Genomic DNA, 18,621 nt, shown 5'->3' on the forward strand with positions numbered 1-18,621 from the left:
GGCTGTGCGTGTGACGTCAGCGGTGGGGGGGGGCGGGACTGGGGCCGAGAGCGGTTCGCGCGCTTCGGGCCTAGTCCGGACTCGCCGCCGCCGCCGCCATATTCCCGGTAACGGGGGCGCGCGGCCGGGGGCCGGCGGGGCCGGAAGAGGGCTCGGGGCCAGCGCTGAAACTGGGAGGGGGTCGGTTGAGTTTGGGGCAGCCGGAGTCGGCGGACGGGGGGCGGTGCGGGCCTTTGAGGGAGGAGGCCGAGGGCGCCGGGCCGAGTCTGTGGGGAGGGAGCGGGGCGGGCCTAGTTGGGGGCGAGGACTAGGCCTGGGTGGGGAGCGGAGGCGGCTGGAGCTCCACGACCCGCGGGGACTCTAGCCGGGACCGCTTTGGGGCCTAGGCAGGTGCGGCGGGCTGGGGCTGCGGGCTTCGCCGCGGTCGTTCTTCGCAGCGCCGTCCCAGGGCCCTTAGGAGCAGAGGCCTGGACTTTGCCGTCGCGCCACGGGCAGCTGCGGCGCAACTCGGGTCGGGCCCGAGGGTGATGGGCAGCGAGCCCCGCGAGCCCCGGCGGCCTGGGAGAGCGAGGGGCGGCGCGAGGCCGGGGGCGGGGCGGAGCGGGTGGGACCGAGCTTGGGCTGCCGGGATGCTGCGTCTCTGGAGACGGGAGGTTGGCAACCATTGCTCTCCTCCCAGCCCGGGACCCTCATGCCTTCCAACTCTTGCCTCTTTCAGGATACCGCAGTGGCATCTTCCTTACTTTGTCCGTTCTCCGGGCTCGCGATCTTCCTTCCGGAGCCATGTCAGAAGGAGTGGACTTGATTGATATATATGCTGACGAGGAGTTCAATCAGGTGAGGGGTCATCGGGAGCATTGGGACTTTACTGGATCTGCTGAAGAATCACTTTCACCAAACTTGCAGTGGTTCCAAGCTGTCGTAGTCCTTGCTAGGCCTGAACGTCCCTCTATCGGGTCTAAAATTTTACTCTATCACAGACTTTCAAGACGTCTGATCATTCCGCTTTATGTTAATTTTAAGCTCCCAAGGCTTAATTTTACAAGCTTTAAGAGCAAATAAAAATCAGGTTTAATAGAATGATGAATCAACCTGTGGAACTTGCTCCCCCAGGAGGCCGAACTTGGGTGTCAGTCTCCTCAAAGACTACCCACACTTAAAAAAATCACACTTATGTTTGCTGTAGTATTCATGAGGACAGTGTTCATACCTGTTCCTTTGCAGTTCTTTTTTTTTTTTTTCCTTGTAGAGAGGGAAAGGGGGTGGAGGGGGAGAGAGAATCTTAAGCGCTCCATGCCAGTGCAGAGCTGAGATCACAACCCTGAGATCAGGACCTGTGCTGAAATCAAGAGTCGGAGGCTTAACACACTGAGCCACCCAGGCGCCCCGCTTTGCGATGCTCTGAAAGGGCAGCTGGAGAAATATAATCCTCTTCTCCATAAGGCAGTGCAAACGGTATAAAAGGTACTTTAGCATTTAATTGCAGCTTCATTCTGATTGTTTTGGGTCTTACTTCGTTCTGTAAGTGGTTTGTAGTCTTGAGAGGTACATAGGCATTTTGGTGTAATAATTTATTTTATTGATGAATCTAATTGTTTTGAGGGTAGAAGTAAAGGTGTTGGACAAACCAGTTAAAAAGTACGTGTAAACTCCCTCATATACCTTGGATTGTTGGTTGATTTATGTTATGTTAAGGAACATTATGTAGTGATGTCCCTTGAAACAATAACATACTGAGGTCAATCTCAAGAATGTTCCATAGTTTCTATTTAAAACTTAGTAATATCTTGCGCAGATTGTTTTTTAGCCCCAGTTTACTTGAGTAAACTGGTTCTTCCCGTTAGGATCTTTCAGTGGGTATACATAAGGACCTGGAAAGAGGATAAAAAGAACAGATTAGAGAAAGAAGGTCCCCTGGTTAGACCCTGACTTTTATACAAGGCAACAGAGGTCTTATATATGTCATTTTCTTTACTTGACGCAAGTTTACATTAAAAAATTTTTTTAACACATTGTGCTGTTTTAACATGGAGATTTTAGAACACAAAAGTAGAATAGTATAGTGAGCTTGTACCCATCAGCTTCACCATTTAAACATTTTCCCACGTCTCAGATAAACTGGAGTCATGTACATGTGGCTGCCGGTTGACCTAAATATGTGAAAAAAAAACTTCTTTTTTTAAAGAGATCTTATTTATTTATTTGACAGAGACACAGCGAGAGAGGGAACACAAGCAGGGGGAGTGGGAGAGGGAGAAGCAGGCCTCCTGCTGAGCAGGGAGCCCGACGTGGGGCTCAGTCCCAGGACTCTGGGATCATGACCTGAGCTGAAGGCAGACGCTTAACGACTGAGCCACCCAGGCACCCTGAAAAAAACTTTTTGAGCTCAAACAAGTCAAATGATTATGGATGAAAAGAAAGGTTTAGTATATTAACTTAGTTATACACCATTGTTTTCCATATTAACTTTGAATCAGACCTTTACTACTGTTTACAAGTTGAAGGTTATTTTTGTTTTTGTTTCGTTTTTAATACAAGACAGGAAGAAAAGGTTCTCATAGTTGTTTATTAATAAAAACCCTTTTTCCCCCCTTAATTTCCTTCTCTGTGGGTTGATAACAATGGTGCTGATTCACTTTGAGAAACTGGAAGAACAGGGTAGGTCTAGCCACATTTGATCTGAAAAAAATGGAAATCTGTAATTTCTTAAGCAGTATAACTTGGAGATTCTAGACAAGGCATAGGCCTTGTCCAGTGGTCACTGCTTTGTCAGAGAAGAAGTCATTGGCCTCAATTTGTTCTCCTCTCTCTAGTTAGAAAAGACTTTTTTATGGGTTTAAGATAGTCCAAAGATGGTATGTGGAATCTAGTAGACATTTATACCAAACAGACAATATTTATTGCTTGGCAAGTTGAAAGAAGTATAGATTTTGAGTGTTTTATGTCCATTTGTGGAAGGTCCAGGGAGGGGTGCCGCCCAGTGCCTGCATCCCCCCTCCACCAAATGAGTTAATTTTTGGTAAAGCTGGGCTTAGTGTAATTTGGAGTCTGCTAAAACAGTGATTAAAGTTCTGTTTGGCAAAGATTGTTAAAAGCAGGGTTAGACTGAAGGCAGCCAGTACAGATTGTATTTTAGAATGTTTTAGGAATATTAAGGATTTATCCTGAGCCAGCCCGTGCACAAGAGCCCTGTCACACGTACGCTGCTCCCCAAGCAGAATGAACATGGTTCCTGGACGGAACCCTATGGTGCTGACTCCCTGACCTCTTCTGACAAGAGCTCTTTTGCAGAGCTACTATACTCCTGTCACATTAGGAGTCAAAATTCACAGCTGCTCTCTTGGGCTGGGTAGAGGTGGTCTGGAAAAGTGAGAGCTGCCGTTTTGCTGAGTGTTTTGCCTCTATTCCTTGTGCTAAGCAAAGTAGAATGTGCTTTGCACATTGCCCAATTCTGTTCGCTACTTCCATCAATAAGTACTTATTGAGCAATTTCTGTTTGCTAGGCACAGTGTCAGGACTAACGAGGGAACAGGGAAGAAATGGATCCCTGTGTTCAAAAGAGGTTCTGTTCCTGGTGGTTGAGGGCAGTGGACAGTGGCAGAGAGGGAGGGCATAAGGTGAGGACTAGAGCTAGTTATTATAAAGCCAAAAACTGAGAGCTTTAGTTACAATTAAAAGAACAGTGGTATCAAGTAGGTGGCTTTGAGAACCATCATTCCTAGCCTTTCTTACTTCCCTCAGATATCAGGAAAAGGGGGTTGGAGGGTAGAAACATTGAGCACACGGGTGAAGAAGTTCTTAAATTCAAAATCATGCAAGTTCTTTTATATCTAAAAAGCTTCAGAGGCAGTCATAGTTCTTCCTATGCTGTTAAACACAAAATTTTTCTTGAGATCTTTATTCAGTTTTAAATACATACTTTTTAATCTCCCTGGAATGAAATCTTCAGCATCAGTGCACATAAAACATTATATTTTTCACTTAATTTGTAGAATTAGATTTTGCTTTAACCTAATCCAGTACTGCATAAATCACCAGCTCATTTGGTAATCAGAAAAACCTCAGGCCCTTACCTGTTTTTCTGTCTTACCAGCTGAAGAAGTTAAAATGAATTGGTGTTGCCAGTAGATTTAAATCCAAGCAACTTGATACGTTGTTTCTTCAACAGACTCCTCAACAGGCCTGCTCTGTGCATCAGAACAGTTCCCACCAACTATTTTGAACCGAGGTTCTATGGCCCAGAGAAACCATTTGAATCTTGTGACAATTTTGGATTCATTGAATCCTTTTGTGCTTCTTAAAGTGGTAAGGTAATCCATATACAAGGTTTTTCAGGACTTGAGTCTATTGTGCTCTCTAAGGGTCCTGAAAGAGTAGATTATTGGCCTAGATTTGCAATATTGGCGATTTCCTGGTGATGTGTGCGGTTTCTGAGCTGTCCAGATCTGGGTGTTAGTTTACTACCCAATTATCAGTGGTAATTTTTGTATTATAAATTTTAGACACAATCTCTGAATCACAGGTACTTCCTAGAAGGAATTCCAGTTTGGTTCCACTGAGTATCCAAGATAGTGTGTTTCCTCATTCCCCTTTTAAGTTTTATTTCAGAATCCTTGATTTAAATTTAAAAAGCACCCTGGTGTGAAGTAGTGCTCTCTAAGGATTAGAACATCAGAGAGGATCCAGTGGTTTCCATCTTTTTCCTTTACCTTGAACCATAAGGGCGTATCACTGTACCTACTATATGAATGAGTAAATAAATGATTTTGTTTAGAGTTGCAGTTCTTTGAGACATAAGGGCTATGAAGTATTTTATACCCATTGTATTTTTCAAGTTTTTAGCACTTCACTTTACTCAATTTATTATCCACCCTGTGCTCTCCAGTGTTAGCTTCTCTTCCTGTTCTTTACATACTCTTTTTTATGCCAGATGCTTATTTGTTTATAAATTTGACTACCTAGAACAGTCTTCCTGTGCTTATTTGTCTTCACTTATTCCTTTTGTTGTTTGATTTTTTAAGATTTTAATTCTTTAATTTTAGAGGGAGAGAGCACATGAGCAGGGGAGGGGCAGAGGGAGAGGGAAACAGTCTAAACTAGACTCCACACTGAGCGTAGAGCCCAACATGGGGCTCGATCCCATGACCCTGAGATCATGACCTGAGCGGAAACCAGGAGTCTGACTCTTAACCGACTGAGCTGCCTGGGCATCCCCTGCCTTTTCTTATTTTTAAATTCCCTCTAAAAGGGTTACTCTCTTTTGCCATTCTCTCTGATATTTTCACAAGGTATAAACTCCTCTCTTGTGGGGTTTTTTAGAGTATTTGTAGTATTTAAAATTATTTATATGCCTCAGGAAGTAGAATCCTTTCCCCTTCACTATCAGAACAGTCTGATAGTGCTACCTTTGTGTGCCTGTTCTTCCACTGTACGTCAGATGAACTGAGAAACTAAAAGATGGTTTCCAGAAGTGTGTGATGGTATATAGGTCTAGGAATGAGTTTTGTAGTGAGTCCCCTCTCTAGTCTCACTTTAGAATCCACAGTTCTTATGATGGAATTGAACAGAGAAAGTTATTGGGGCTTCCTGTCCTGAGTTGCATTAGAGGAAGTGCTCTCTTTCTTCAGGGAAGTAGACAAGTTATCTAACGTGGGTTCTTCCTTTATTCCCTTTTTAAAAACACAGCAGTGACATGAATGAGCTGTAGTTCCCTTCTTTCTGTCTCTGTCAGTTTGGCAGCATCATCTTTAGCACTGTTGGGATGTTTTAGAATATTATCTGAAAAAATATTGTCTGATACTTAACATAAAAAGAGCTCTTTGAGGTAATATTGCAAATCTGAAACATTAAGATCTCCTGGTAGTAGTTCTTAATGGTTTTAGGATTCCGTTAAAGCAGCATTAATTTGGCTGCTTTAACGGAATACCAAAAAATTAATGGCTTATAAACAACAAATTTATTTCTCACAATTCTGGAGACTGGAAGGTTGAAGTCAGGTTTGGATGCTGGTGAGGGCCCTCCTCCAGGTTGCAGAATGCTGGCTTGTATCCTCATGGATGTAGAGCAGAGCAAGCAAGCTCTCTCTCTTGGCTCTTATATGGGCACTAATCCTGTTCATGAGGGTTCCACCCTCAAAATCTGGTCTAATTGTAATTACTTCCCAAAGACCCCACCTCCTGGTACGGTCACATTGGGGAATAGGGTTACAACATAGCATTTTGGAGGGACAGACACAGTCAGTCTATAACAGTAATAAATAAGTAAACATTAACACATAAACAAAAAATATATTTCTGATTATGTTTCGGAGTACATGTTCATGTTGTAAATGCTTACTGTGACATAGCTTATGGTGTGGGTGCTTGTCCTGTTTTCTGACCCTTAGATTTGAGAGAACTTCACTGTTTTTGTGTATCATTGAACATCTCTGGTGTTGCTCCCAAAAGTCTCTTATGTCTAAGTGTCTCGGTAATGTATTGGAGCTGTGTTGTTATCTGAGAAATAGTAAGGGAAAATCTCCCAGAGTTATTCTTTTCCCTTTTTAAAATGTTTCTTTGATGGTTACTAGAAAGATGGGATTGTGTACTACGAGTTTTAGAGCGTCTCTGAATCATTTGTGTAAATCTAAAAGTTTTAAACTAGTAACACTAATTCTTTTTTGCATTCTGGGTTCCCATTTTTTCCCTGCTTTTTATTTCTAAATGAATATATTCTCTTATTAAATAGAGTTGTAAGTTTTGTGTAACTCTTGATTTTGGAAATAGCGTAAGATGTGGAAAATAAGTTTTCCTTACTCTTAGATGTGGTCTTTAGAAGCTGACCTCATTGACAACAGTAGCAGGTGCGTCTTTGTGTTCTTAGTTTGCTTGTGTAATCATCATGTACCTTTTGATTCTTACAGTTGGCTGAAGCTGGAAACATTATAGCCTACTAACAGGGTCTTGAGAGAAAAACCTACAGAAGCATAATTCAGTGAAATGGTTTTAAGTGAAAAATTATTCTTACCTAGCTTCCTAGAGTGGAACAGGGAAGTTTTGTATGTTGCTTTAAGAAGTATTTGACTGTGGACTCTTAAGTAAACTAGAATGAAATAGAATGAACCCAGTGGAAGGTCTGCAAACCCACCTTTGCCAACCCATCTCTTAGGACCCAGAGTTCAACAATACAGATCAGATTGACCTGTATGATGACGTGTTGACAGCCACCTCACAGCCCTCAGATGACAGAAGCAGCAGCACTGAGCCACCACCTCCTGTTCGCCAGGAGCCGTCTCCCAAGCCCAATAACAAGAGTCCTGCGATCCTGTACACGTACAGTGGCCTCCGCAATAGGCGAGCTGCTGTCTATGTGGGCAGCTTCTCCTGGGTGAGCATGGGGAACCAAAAAGCCTCCTGGGTAGGCTGGAGGGAGAGCGCTGGGAGGTGATGGCATTTTCAAAAACCACTGTTGCACTGTTTTGTGCTCTGATGGGGTTGGATTTCTTTTTCCTGGGATCAGGTTGGATTGATCTCTGAAAGAGAACTATCCTGAGGACGTACTGGTGCCGAAGAAAGCAATAAGTGGGTAGTTGCTTTTTCTGCCATCTTGTTAATGCCCCTGACCCTGGGGCTTTATGTCTAGCAGGGTCATCTGTGGGATGATTTCAGAATGAACACCTTGAACTCTTGGTGGTCATTCGATGGTCCTTTGATAACAGTGGGTGACAGGGATCAAAGACCTTGATAGTTCTAGTACACTCAGGGTAGGTGGTCATTGTTCTGCAAAAGTTCCTGTGTGACAGACAAGTTTTGGGGCTGGTGGAGGGAGGGTCCAAATTAGGAAATGTACATACTGAGGGGAAAGTTCCTGACAGTCATCAAACTGTAGCCTGTCAGGTCTGTAATTAAAAGCTGTTAGTAATCATTGTTTGAACTGATGACCAGCCAGCCCAAATGGCAGTCAAAGTTAAAATAGGTTTTAATTTTCTTAATCTTAAAAGATGGGGATTGGGAAGGGGGTGGGGGGTTTTGGAATTCTGAGTGGGTGAGGATAATAAGAAAAGTCTGTACTAATTGAACTGTTGATGGGCTCTTGGGTTTCTGTGGGGAGGTCATGGTTGTGACTAGAATCCTAGGTTTGGGGAAAGGGTTTGGGACATTCTAGGTGGGGAGGGGGTGTAGCTCTTGACATTTCTTCCTTTTCCATCTTGCCGGCCCCAGTGGACCACAGACCAGCAGCTGATCCAGGTTATTCGCTCTATAGGAGTCTATGATGTGGTGGAGTTGAAATTTGCAGAGAATCGAGCAAATGGCCAGTCCAAAGGGTGAGGTCTGGATTCGAGAAGCCCCTTTTAGTTTGTCATCATTAGGATAACAGGTCTACGCTGTATTTTGGCCCTGGATTTTAATCCCTCTGACCCCTGGCCCAGGTTATTGCCTTGGTTTTGGCAGAGCGCCTTAGAATGGGGACCTAGCTGCAATGTAACAATGTCCATCCATTGAGGGGCAAAAAGAGCTGATTTCTGGTTCCAAATAAGTAGGAAGATTATAGGCTGACACCTTTTTGTTGATGGTAGTTTTGTGTATGTTGTATTAGCAAGGTATCTTTTGCTTCACCCGTTTTCACTAAAAGTGGAAGAGAATTTCTTTGTTCTTCTCTTGGTTGCCTAGTAGATCTCACTCATTTTTAATTTTTCTTCCCCAAGGTATGCTGAGGTGGTGGTAGCCTCTGAAAACTCTGTCCACAAATTGTTGGAACTCCTTCCAGGAAAAGTTCTTAATGGAGAAAAAGTGGACGTGAGGCCGGCCACCCGGCAGAACCTGTCACAGTTTGAGGCACAGGCTCGGAAACGTGAGTGCGTCCGAGTCCCAAGAGGGGGTACGTGGAGACCATCTGTATGAAGGGGGGCAAGTTTGTGGGTTTGTTTTCTGTGGTGTGGGTTCTGCCTGCAATGTGGAGGAGTTGGTGGGGGGAGGGTGGTGGTGGTTATGGGTGGTGGCATGGTCAATTAGTAGACCCAAAAATGAGGCTGTGTACAGAAAAGAGCACTCTGCTGAGAGTCAGGTAGGTTCCGGTTATAGTCTGGTTCTGCCACTGACTCAATTGTGTGACCTTGGGCAAGTCACTGTACTGCTTAGGGCCTCTTCCCCTCTCTGAAGTAGTTACATGATGTTTAAAGTTCCTGCCAACTCTAAATTATGTGGTTTTGTCTAAAAAATCCGTGTATAGTGAATGGGCTTAATTACAACACGTGCTCTTTATAAATGACAAGCAGCCGCCCTAACATATGCAGGTAATGTTTGTAAAGATGGCTGTGATCTTGTCATAAACATGTGCTGGAAGGGTGCTCTATAAGGAATCAACCAAAAGGAATGCTGGAAAAGAAGAGTTTAACAATGTTTCTCCAGCACTGTCCAGGGGAGAGGGTGCCCTTTGAGTTACCTGATATTTTAGTCTGCTTGGCAAGTATTCCCCACTAATAAAGCTGCATCATACTACCTTAGCTTGATGATAGTGTCCCTTGAGTTCACTTTACTCCCTTTATCCTGATTCTGTACTCACCAAGCCACCTTCTGATACTAATTTGGTTTCCCAACTAGGCTCTCCTACTGGGAAGAGAATGCGCTGACCAGCCGACACAAGTATTCCGGTCTGCTTGGCAGTTATATTTCTCATTGTAAATTAATAAATTGGCATTCTGGTTTATGAATCAGTCTCTTGTGAGTTTGGTTAGCGTGAATCAATTTCCTAGGGTACAATCACCCCTGGGTGAACTGTTAAAGTCGAGTTTCTGAACCTGCGAAACCTGAGGACCAGACCTTGGATTGTCCTGACCTCACAAGGTGCAGCCACCCTGCAAGGCCTTGCCTGAAGCAGCCAACTGCCTTTACTTTTCTTTTATGACAGTGGGTGTGAGGGGTGGGGGTGGGGGAAAGTGTCATCACCTGCGTTCTGTCATCTTAGGTCCTGCTCTCAAAGTAGTGCCTTGTATTGAATTGGGTGGTCCACTGGAACCTTGTATTGATTTATTGAAGGTGGAGATATGGCCACTTCTCTCTTGCATAGGAACAACTGTTCTTTTAACTAGATTGAGAGCCTAGATGGGTATAGTGTGAACTCCCATTGCTCTGGGTTAAAAGGCACACACTTTTCTTTGACAACTTGAATTTTCAAGTTCCTCTGTTTCAGAGTCTTTGTATAATTCAACCCTTTTCTGACTTTCCTAAGTTGCATAAATGTATAGTTGCATTAGGGATAACATTCCTACTTCCGTTTAGCTATTTACTCCTCAGTGTTCCCTTTCTTTGCTGAAAAGATGGTGGTGACGGAGTGGTGTTTTCCTGCTCTGTCATGTTGACAGACTTGGGTTCTGTTAATTCACTAAGTGCAACTGGTGGACTTCCTCTGCCTACAAATGGTTGCTAGTCTTGCGATTATAGCCATAGGTACAAAACAGAACCCTTGCAGAAGTGGGAAGAGTAGCTGGGAGGATGACTAACTTTCAGAGGATCCCACTTGCTAATACCTCTTTCTTTGGTTTGAGGGAACTCAGGGAAGAAACAAGTTGCCATGTGGATGAGACATGAAGCACAGGTGTGCCGTGATAGGCACCAGTGATCTGCTACAGTGGAGAAAGGGCGGTTGCTGAGATGATGGGTCCCCGGATGCTTGAAACCGGAATTGGGTTTACCAGCAAGTGTTAGTTTAAGGAGCACTCACCTTTCTGTCCACATTTGACTGCTAACAGCATCTCTCTGCCTCCAAGACCCCAAAGGCCATGGGATCATGTTCTATTGGATTCTACATTAACCAGGCTTGGAGTAGACTATTAAATTGGAGAGAGTGAACAAGCTTAACTGAGTGACTTGACAATGGACAGCCACGTTCCCAGCTGTAAACAAGCATGTGGGAGTCCCTGTTGTGCACAACACCATACCAAGGTGCTGTGGTGATGTTTCTGTGGGGTACTGTGTTTGGGCCATTGAAATACAGTGGGAGTTCCCCAGATATGAGGCTTGTTTTTTACTAAGCTTTTACTAGGAGTCCCTGCTGTCACCTGTGCCATCTGCTCATTCTGTGGGCACATCTTGTTTTGGCTTACCTCCCATTTTCTCTCTACTTCTCACTTGACCTCTAGTCTTCTGTGGTGTATGTCTCTTCCCCATCCCACTGACCAGTTTTGGTATGTGGATGGAGGAAGTATCTATCCCTGCCCTTTCCTCACTTCAAATTCCCTGGCCAGAGTGCCTTTGCGAAGAGAAAATTTCAGATGCACAGTGGCATAGTACCGGTCTCAGGTCAACTAGTAGTGGTCTAAGGAGAGAGGCCCTGAACCTCTTAATCAGGGATGGTTGATTTTACATCCACTTGAATCCAGCTGAACAGTAATGAACAGACTTCTCAACAGCGTCATTTTCTCATGGGTTAATTAGGATCCTGCGTTTAGAAATAGAAAACAAATCTAAGGATAAATTGTGAAGCACAAAGAGTTCTAGATAAAGATCATTCTTTGACATGGAATTGGGGTGATACTGCTTTCTGGATTTATGACTTAACTAACTTGCCTCTGCCCTTTTTTTCTGAGGCCAAAGAAAAGGGAGTAGATGATCTTACCTTCTTTCTCAGCTGCCTGTCGCCTTCTTCAGTATGGTGTTGGAGGACTCTTGCTGAAGGATGATGTGGTCCCGTGGGTACGTGTAAAGCCTTGGGCAGTAACGTTAGTTCTGTTTTGCTTCATAGGAATACCTCCACGGGCCCATTCCCGGGATTCTAGTGATTCTGCTGATGGACGGGCCACGCCCTCTGAGAACCTTGTACCCTCATCTGCCCGTGTGGATAAGCCCCCCAGTGTGCTGCCCTACTTCAATCGCCCTCCTTCAGCCCTCCCCCTGATGGGTCTGCCCCCACCCCCAATTCCACCCCCACCTCCTCTCTCCTCAAGCTTTGGGGTCCCTCCTCCTCCTCCTGGCATCCACTACCAGCATCTCATGCCCCCTCCTCCTCGATTACCTCCTCATCTGGCTGTACCTCCCCCTGGGGCCATCCCACCTGCCCTTCACCTCAATCCAGCCTTCTTCCCCCCACCAAATGCTACAGTGGGGCCTCCACCAGATACTTACATGAAGGCCTCAGCACCCTATAACCACCATGGCAGGTAAGGACTATTTTGTTCCTTTCAGAACTGAGCCAGGTATAGTAGGGTAGACCATGTGTCAAGCATTTTGTTCTCCCTGAGGAAGTGAGTGAGTGTGAATTTTTGTGTTCTCCCTTGTGGAAACTCTGTTGTCATAGTGTTGAGTCCTGGGAAACAGTTAACCATCTGTTAGATAATGTTTTTTATTTGGTGTTTCATTTGCATCTAAGTCTTGACCTAAACCGTGTCTTTTATATTCCTTTTTAAGGATCTTGATTAAATCGAGGGCCGTATGTGGCTGTTAGGGGTGCTGTGAATGTCTAGCGCTATTGGGTCACGCCAGAATTACAAAAGAGTATGTTGTAAATCCTGTCCTTGAAGAGAATGTGAACACATAAAATGTCAGCAGGCTGAGAACCATTTAAGACATCATATAGGAGAGCATGATTAAGTAACACTGTACTGTAGAATACGGTAAGGATGATAAGAGGTGTGGGCAATCAGGAATGGTGTTATTTCTGTGCAGCCGAGATTCGGGCCCTCCGCCCTCTACAGTGAGTGAAGCAGAATTTGAAGAGATCATGAAGCGAAATAGAGCAATTTCCAGCAGTGCCATTTCCAAAGCGGTATCTGGAGCCAGTGCAGGTAACTCACCCTTACCTTTGCTGTCTTCCCCTTACCTTTAGTTTTTCCATGTTTTATCATTTCTGTTGGCAAGTTCAACTAGATAAAGTTGGAGCACTGTTAGATTCTCTAGAGTGGCACATTTTGAGTAGTATATAACCTGATTGTATGGCTTCAGGGACGCTCCAGGGTTATTTATTTAGCCTGTATCCAGACCTGCCCCGTGAAAACAAATTTAATGACTAGACTATAAATAACTAATAATATCTTATTGTAGTATTTGTTGTAGAATGGAATTCCTGGCCTTGTGGAGATCTCAGTAGTTGATCAGTGGATCTAGTGTCTATGTAGTGCCTAGTGTAGATCCCAGGTTTTTTAGGACTGATACCCCAACTAGATGTGGTTTGATAGGGAATCTCTTTATATTTGGGGGTCTAGACAGACTGCTGGCCTGCCTGTAGCCTATCCTAGAAGGAGGCAAGTCTGTTGGGTGTCATCGTAAGACATAATGTGCCCTTACAGCTAAGTCTTGCCCTGCTGTTAGTATTAAGTGGGCAGAACCAGGAGCTGTGACTCGGAGAGCCCTGGCATGGAATCTTTGGTTCTTTTTAGGGTTCTGGTCCAAGTTCACATTATGATATGAGTCATACTCGCTTCCTTCTTGTGAGTTTCCCACATTAATGTAAATGGGGATTGTCAGCTCTCCTAAGAAATAAGTTAACACTAAATATTACCATCTGTTTTCTGTAATTTCTCATCTTTGGCTGCAAAATTTGAATCCACAGAGTAGGTTAAAGGCAGGAAATACATGTATTCTCTCTCTTTTTTTTTTCCTCCAGAAAACTTTCATTGACATCTGAAGGATTTTTTAATTAGAAAGTAATCTGTGCTCATTTTAACAAGTCCAATATACAGAGGAGTATAAAGGAAATAGTCATTGTACTTCCTTACCAACTCCTTCACTTTGAGATGATCAGTAACTGAATCTCTATCTCCCTTCCTTTTTGTTGTTCTCCTTCTAGTCATTCAAACCACAAATACTTATTGAATGCCTACAAAATAAGCAAAAATTCCCTACCCCGGTAGAGCTGACATCCTGGTATTCCTGGACTTCCACAGAATCACAGTTCCTCCACAGTTTCCATTCTGTTCTTGCTGCCCTGCACAGAGGAGGCAGCCAGTCCTCATCACTGGACCCCTGGCTGGTGTTATGCTTTCCTCGCACTATCTTCTGTCTGTAATGCGCTTGATTTAGCTTGGAAAAGCATTGTGCAAGTACCCAGCCCCTGACCACGATACCTGAGCCAGGCATTGCTCACCTTTGGGGAATGAAGGGGGCTAATTCTTGATGGCAGCATAATTTAAAATATATATATAAATACACCCCACATGTAGACGTGTTAGATATACATCACATATATGTGTACACACATCTTTAATAAAAGTCCTCGATACAAGGGCCACCACCAAGACCACCTTCTACAATTTAGTGTCTGTCCCTCAGATTCTTTTTTCCGTGCATATGACAACATATGTATAATTTTTATGCTTTTTACCAAAATGGAATACTGATTTTACAGATTTTTAGAAATTAATATATTCTGGACATCCGTCAATATATAATAGTACCTAATATTTATTGAGCCCTTACTGTGTGCCTGGCACTGTGCTAAGCGCTTTACGTGGATTACTTTGTTTACCTACAGATTTATCGTGTGCTTTTTAACAACTGTGTAGTATTTTATAAAACCAGTGTCCCATAATTTATTATAGCACCCTGCTGAAGGAACTTTATGTCTGATTTTTTGATAAAATAATGCTGAAATGTAACATTGTTAAGCGTACATACTTGTGAACAGAAGTAGAACATTCTTAGAATTGCTGGGTCAAAAAGTATGCACATTGTTTATTGTAACGGATATTGTCAGATCACCCTCAGACCACCCTGCCCTGTTTTGTATGCCCGCTAGCAACACCTGAGAACCTGTCTCATTGCAGACTATTGGAACATAGGTGCCGTCCACTTTTATACCTGCCACTTGAGCCTCATCCATCTTACCATGGTTCTGTGGGAACGAGTTATTGCTTTGTGTCCTCCTGAGTTCTCCTTTTGGTCCAGTTAGTTTACTGCCTCTGCTCATCCTTGGCCTTTCCCATCCGTCCCCTGTCAGGGGATTACAGTGACGCGATTGAGACGCTGCTCACAGCCATTGCTGTTATCAAACAGTCCCGGGTCGCCAATGATGAGCGTTGCCGTGTCCTCATCTCCTCTCTTAAGGACTGTCTTCACGGCATTGAAGCCAAGTCCTACAGTGTGGGTGCCAGCGGGAGCTCGTCCAGGTGAGTTATCGGTTGCTCCAGTGGCCTGCCAGCCCCGAGCAGCACTCTTCCAGGGATTGGCAGGGGGAGGAAGAGAGCCCAGGGGATCTGGCAAGGCCCTGGCTGGAAGAGCAGGCTAGCCCTGATGTCTTCAAGGGGAAGGAATTAACCAAGCATCTGCATTAACAAATGTCATGTCCGCAGTCCGTGTTGGGTGAGGCAGTGGGCTGTTTAGGAGTGAAGATAGACTGGTGTAGTTAAGAACGTGGGCTTTGAAGCCGTACGTGCTTGGATTCAAATCCCAGTTCTGCTCCTAAGTACTTGTATGGCTTTGAGTATAGCACTCACTCAGCTTTCTAAGCATCGTTTTTCTCATTTTAAAAAAAGGGACAATAGTGGTACTTCTCTGACAGACCTGTTGTAGAGATTGGGTGAGATAAGCATGTAAAGCTCCTAGCACTGTGCCTGATACATTAGTAAGACCTCAACACATTTGACTTAACTATTTTCCCAAAAAAGACTAGGCGTCAAAGAGCTAACATTCTCAGACATTGGGCCCATCATAGAAAAGTGGTTCAGACAAGTACCGGAAGATACCGAAACACAACACTCTTGGAAGGCATGCGGTAGGTTCTCTGAGCAAGGCTGAAGGGTCTTTCTAATAGGAAGAGACACCGGTCCCGAGAGCGATCGCCTAGCCGGTCCCGGGAGAGCAGTAGGAGGCACCGGGACATGCTTCATAACGAAGAGCGGCATGATGATTACTTCCAAGAAAGGAACCGGGAGCACGAGAGACACCGGGATAGAGAACGGGACCGGCACCACTGAGAAAGGTGGGATGAAGCCCCGCTCCCGGCTGTGGGCCATCTTGTATAAAAGAGAAATTACTGATCGTGAAGATTCTGCTCTCTCTTTCTAAAGCAAATAAAGGGAAGGGGAGGACTTTTTGACTTAGGTAACAGAGAATTGAGGAGGGCAGATTTGGAGAATTCTCACCCTGAAATGGACCTGAGATTGAGCTGGTTTTGTTTGTGTCTTGTCTGCCTTAACCTGGTATCCGAGAGACAGCATGGCATCCGGCCTGAGGGCACAGTGATGCGGGCCATAATAACTTTGCTCTTCGGTTTTCCTCATTTGTAAACGAACATGGTAAGAGCAGCTGTCTGGCTGAATCCAGAGCATTCAGCACTCATGGTACTTGTCACATACCGAGTTCTCAGTAGATGATAGCCAGTTATATTTTCACCCCACTAAACTTTCAAGGTTTTTTCAGGAAACTGACCAAGACAAAAAAGTAAGAACATGGCCTGCTTGTTAGTTTTTGAGATGCAACATTGATGATTTTAAGAATTAACATCTATTAAAGGGGTTTTGTAAAAAGCGAAAGATTTATGCGCTCTATTAAAGGGATTTTGAAACTCAGGATACTTTAGGAGAAAGCTGATCTGAAAAAAAAAATCATACTTAATAATGTAGAAACCGTGTGGAGGTTACTTCAACGGAAGGATATATTTGTTCGGGGAACAAAAAATTTACAGCGATTTTTTTTTTTTTCCAAAACAAAAGCAGAAGAGTTGTGAGGGAACTAAATTATCTCAGGTTATGGAGAAGTTGAGTTAGGCTTGGCTGCATCCAGGGGTTGCAGCTGTGTCCTCAGGACTTAACCCCTCTGCATCCCCAGCAGGACTTAACCCCTCTGCATCCCCAGCTCTGCTTTTTCTCAGTCTTCCTGCTCAGACAGGCCTCAGTGTTTGGGGTGGGGGAGGGGAGGGCAGAAGGCGACAGCAGCCCCATCGTTCCAGCCCCTTCATTCTATCCCACCAATTTAGCTATCCCGACTGAAGGAAAGCTTCCAGCAGAGATTGTTTCTAGTATACAAGTAAGCAAGAGTGGTTTTGATTCTGTGTCTCTGGAGACCTTTAAAAGTAGTCTAGACTCTGGCTAGGATGATCTGTTTGTGGTTCCTAGAAGCTGCTGCATGACCCAGATGACTTTAGAGTCTCTTCTCGACTTTGGTTTCACATCAGGCGTGTTATGAAGATGTCCTTGTTTTTTGTTTTTCTGTGTGTGGTTTTTTTTTTTTGCCAGTTTGGTTGATCTGAAGTAATGGTAACTGAACAGGAGGGTGAGGATTAGGAACGGCTCTCGGGTGGCTAGGGGCTAGGTGGGTGGTGACTGGTTGAAAACGAGAAAAGAGACCCTGCCACTACCTGGGAATGCCTGTAGTTCACCAGCAGTAGCTGGACCCTAAACGGTAGGCAAGTGCAGCGTTTGGCCTGCTGACAACCTACTAACAAGAAAGGAGTTCTGTTATAATTTCCCTGCCACCCTCTACTTTGTTGTTTGGCATTATCTGCCATTAATATAAGCAGTTATAGCTGGAAATTTCGTTTTGTTGTCTTCTTTAGGAGGCGAATGAGTGGGAAAATGAAAAGTTACCATTTTTTTTTTTACCTGCTTTCCTTCTCTGTTCTTAAACCACTCATTTATTCCACAAAATTTTAGCGGGCTTGACATCACTGAAATCTAAGGTAATCCATGTAAAATCAACAGTTAGGCTGTGGGTTCTAGATTTTGCAACAGGTAGAGTTGGGGGAGGTACCCATGTGTCCCCAGGACGCTAGGAGAGATGGGGCTCACAAATAGCTCTGGCCTAACTTGGCCTCGGAGTGGGCAGGAGGGCGGGCACTAGAGTAGACCTCTGTCCCTGTCCCACCCCTTCTGTGGCAGTAGCAGCATGTCCCTGCTCCTGTTGGAGCTGGCGCAGTTGCTAGTGTTGCTGTAGGTCAGGTGCCACCCCTTCCCTAACCCTGCTGCTCACAGTGTGGGTCCTTCAGAGTGGAAAAGACTAGAATAGTGACCAGGGAGGTACTTGTCCGTGCAGAGGATGCGTTAGTCTCTGGGGCCACATTCCCTTTAGCAGTTAGAACATATAACTGCATGTCACCATTCCTGGTGGCTTTGCTTCTAACAGCCTTTTGACAGAGAAATTGTGAGATCCACTGATAACGAGTATTTGGGGATTGAACATCTGAACCTGAAACATAAGCTGTCATTTTGCTTCATTTCTTCCACCTGTAAAATGGGCCTGTTTTTCCATTATGAGGGTGATGCACTTTGGATAACTCTGAAGAACCTATAACCTGGTAGTTCCTAGAAAACAGTCATTTGGCTGGTGGGAGGAACTCTGGAACAGGTTTTCCAGGTCCCCATTTTTTATCCCTTAGATATGTTGGTTATTCCATCCAAATAACTACTCCAGAAGAATTGAATCAGACACCCCAAAAATGTCAGTTTCTAACATCCTCATCTTAAGGACTCTGCATTCTATCTGCAGTCACCAAGTTGTGAGGTAGGAGGTCTCATGTTGGGGAGATGGTACTTGGGCCCATTTAGCTGGAGAACTGTGCAAGTTCTGTGTACAACACGTTTTAGTTAGAAAATACTAGTGTTCATATTGTATGGATGGTGTTCCCTAAGAGCCAAAGGTGTGTTCTGTCTAGAGGCAGCAATACAAACAGGAAGATTTTCTGTCCATTCTTCCTCAGGATGGGCACCACCACCAG

The 18,621-nt window shown here is 44.4% G+C and overlaps 2 protein-coding genes across 7 annotated transcripts in view; one reads left to right on the forward strand and one right to left on the reverse strand.

Annotated features, from left to right (window-relative positions):
• Window positions 1-30: 30 nt before the first annotated feature.
• Window positions 31-18,621, forward strand: part of CPSF7 (cleavage and polyadenylation specific factor 7) — a 22,239-nt gene continuing 3,648 nt past the window's right edge. For 3 of the 5 annotated variants that reach the window (XM_073883654.1, XM_073883655.1, XM_025878215.2), the window contains exons 1-9: window positions 31-107; window positions 719-837; window positions 7,147-7,365; window positions 8,199-8,302; window positions 8,684-8,856; window positions 11,719-12,133; window positions 12,639-12,757; window positions 14,908-15,076; window positions 15,721-15,888. In XM_073883654.1, coding sequence (XP_073739755.1) covers window positions 784-837; window positions 7,147-7,365; window positions 8,199-8,302; window positions 8,684-8,856; window positions 11,719-12,133; window positions 12,639-12,757; window positions 14,908-15,076; window positions 15,721-15,883 — 1,416 coding nt within the window. In that variant the 5' untranslated portion in view covers window positions 31-107; window positions 719-783 and the 3' untranslated portion in view covers window positions 15,884-15,888. Of the gene's footprint in view, window positions 181-718; window positions 838-7,146; window positions 7,366-8,198; window positions 8,303-8,683; window positions 8,857-11,718; window positions 12,134-12,638; window positions 12,758-14,907; window positions 15,077-15,720; window positions 15,889-18,621 lie in introns of all 5 variants that reach the window. The other 2 variants (XM_025878217.2, XM_025878216.2) reach the window with 2 other exon arrangements.
• TMEM216 (transmembrane protein 216) overlaps window positions 15,071-18,621 on the reverse strand; it is a 15,761-nt gene continuing 12,210 nt past the window's right edge. For both annotated transcript variants that reach the window (XM_073883656.1, XM_073883657.1), the window contains exon 5: window positions 15,071-15,282. In XM_073883656.1, coding sequence (XP_073739757.1) covers window positions 15,207-15,282 — 76 coding nt within the window. In that variant the 3' untranslated portion in view covers window positions 15,071-15,206. The remainder of the gene's footprint in view (window positions 15,283-18,621) is intronic.

The sequence above is a fragment of the Callorhinus ursinus genome, unplaced genomic scaffold (genome assembly GCF_003265705.2).
Source record: "Callorhinus ursinus isolate GAN/ISIS: 27379988/994484 unplaced genomic scaffold, GSC_fseal_2.0 scaffold51, whole genome shotgun sequence".
Classification (NCBI taxonomy): Eukaryota; Metazoa; Chordata; class Mammalia; order Carnivora; family Otariidae; genus Callorhinus; species Callorhinus ursinus.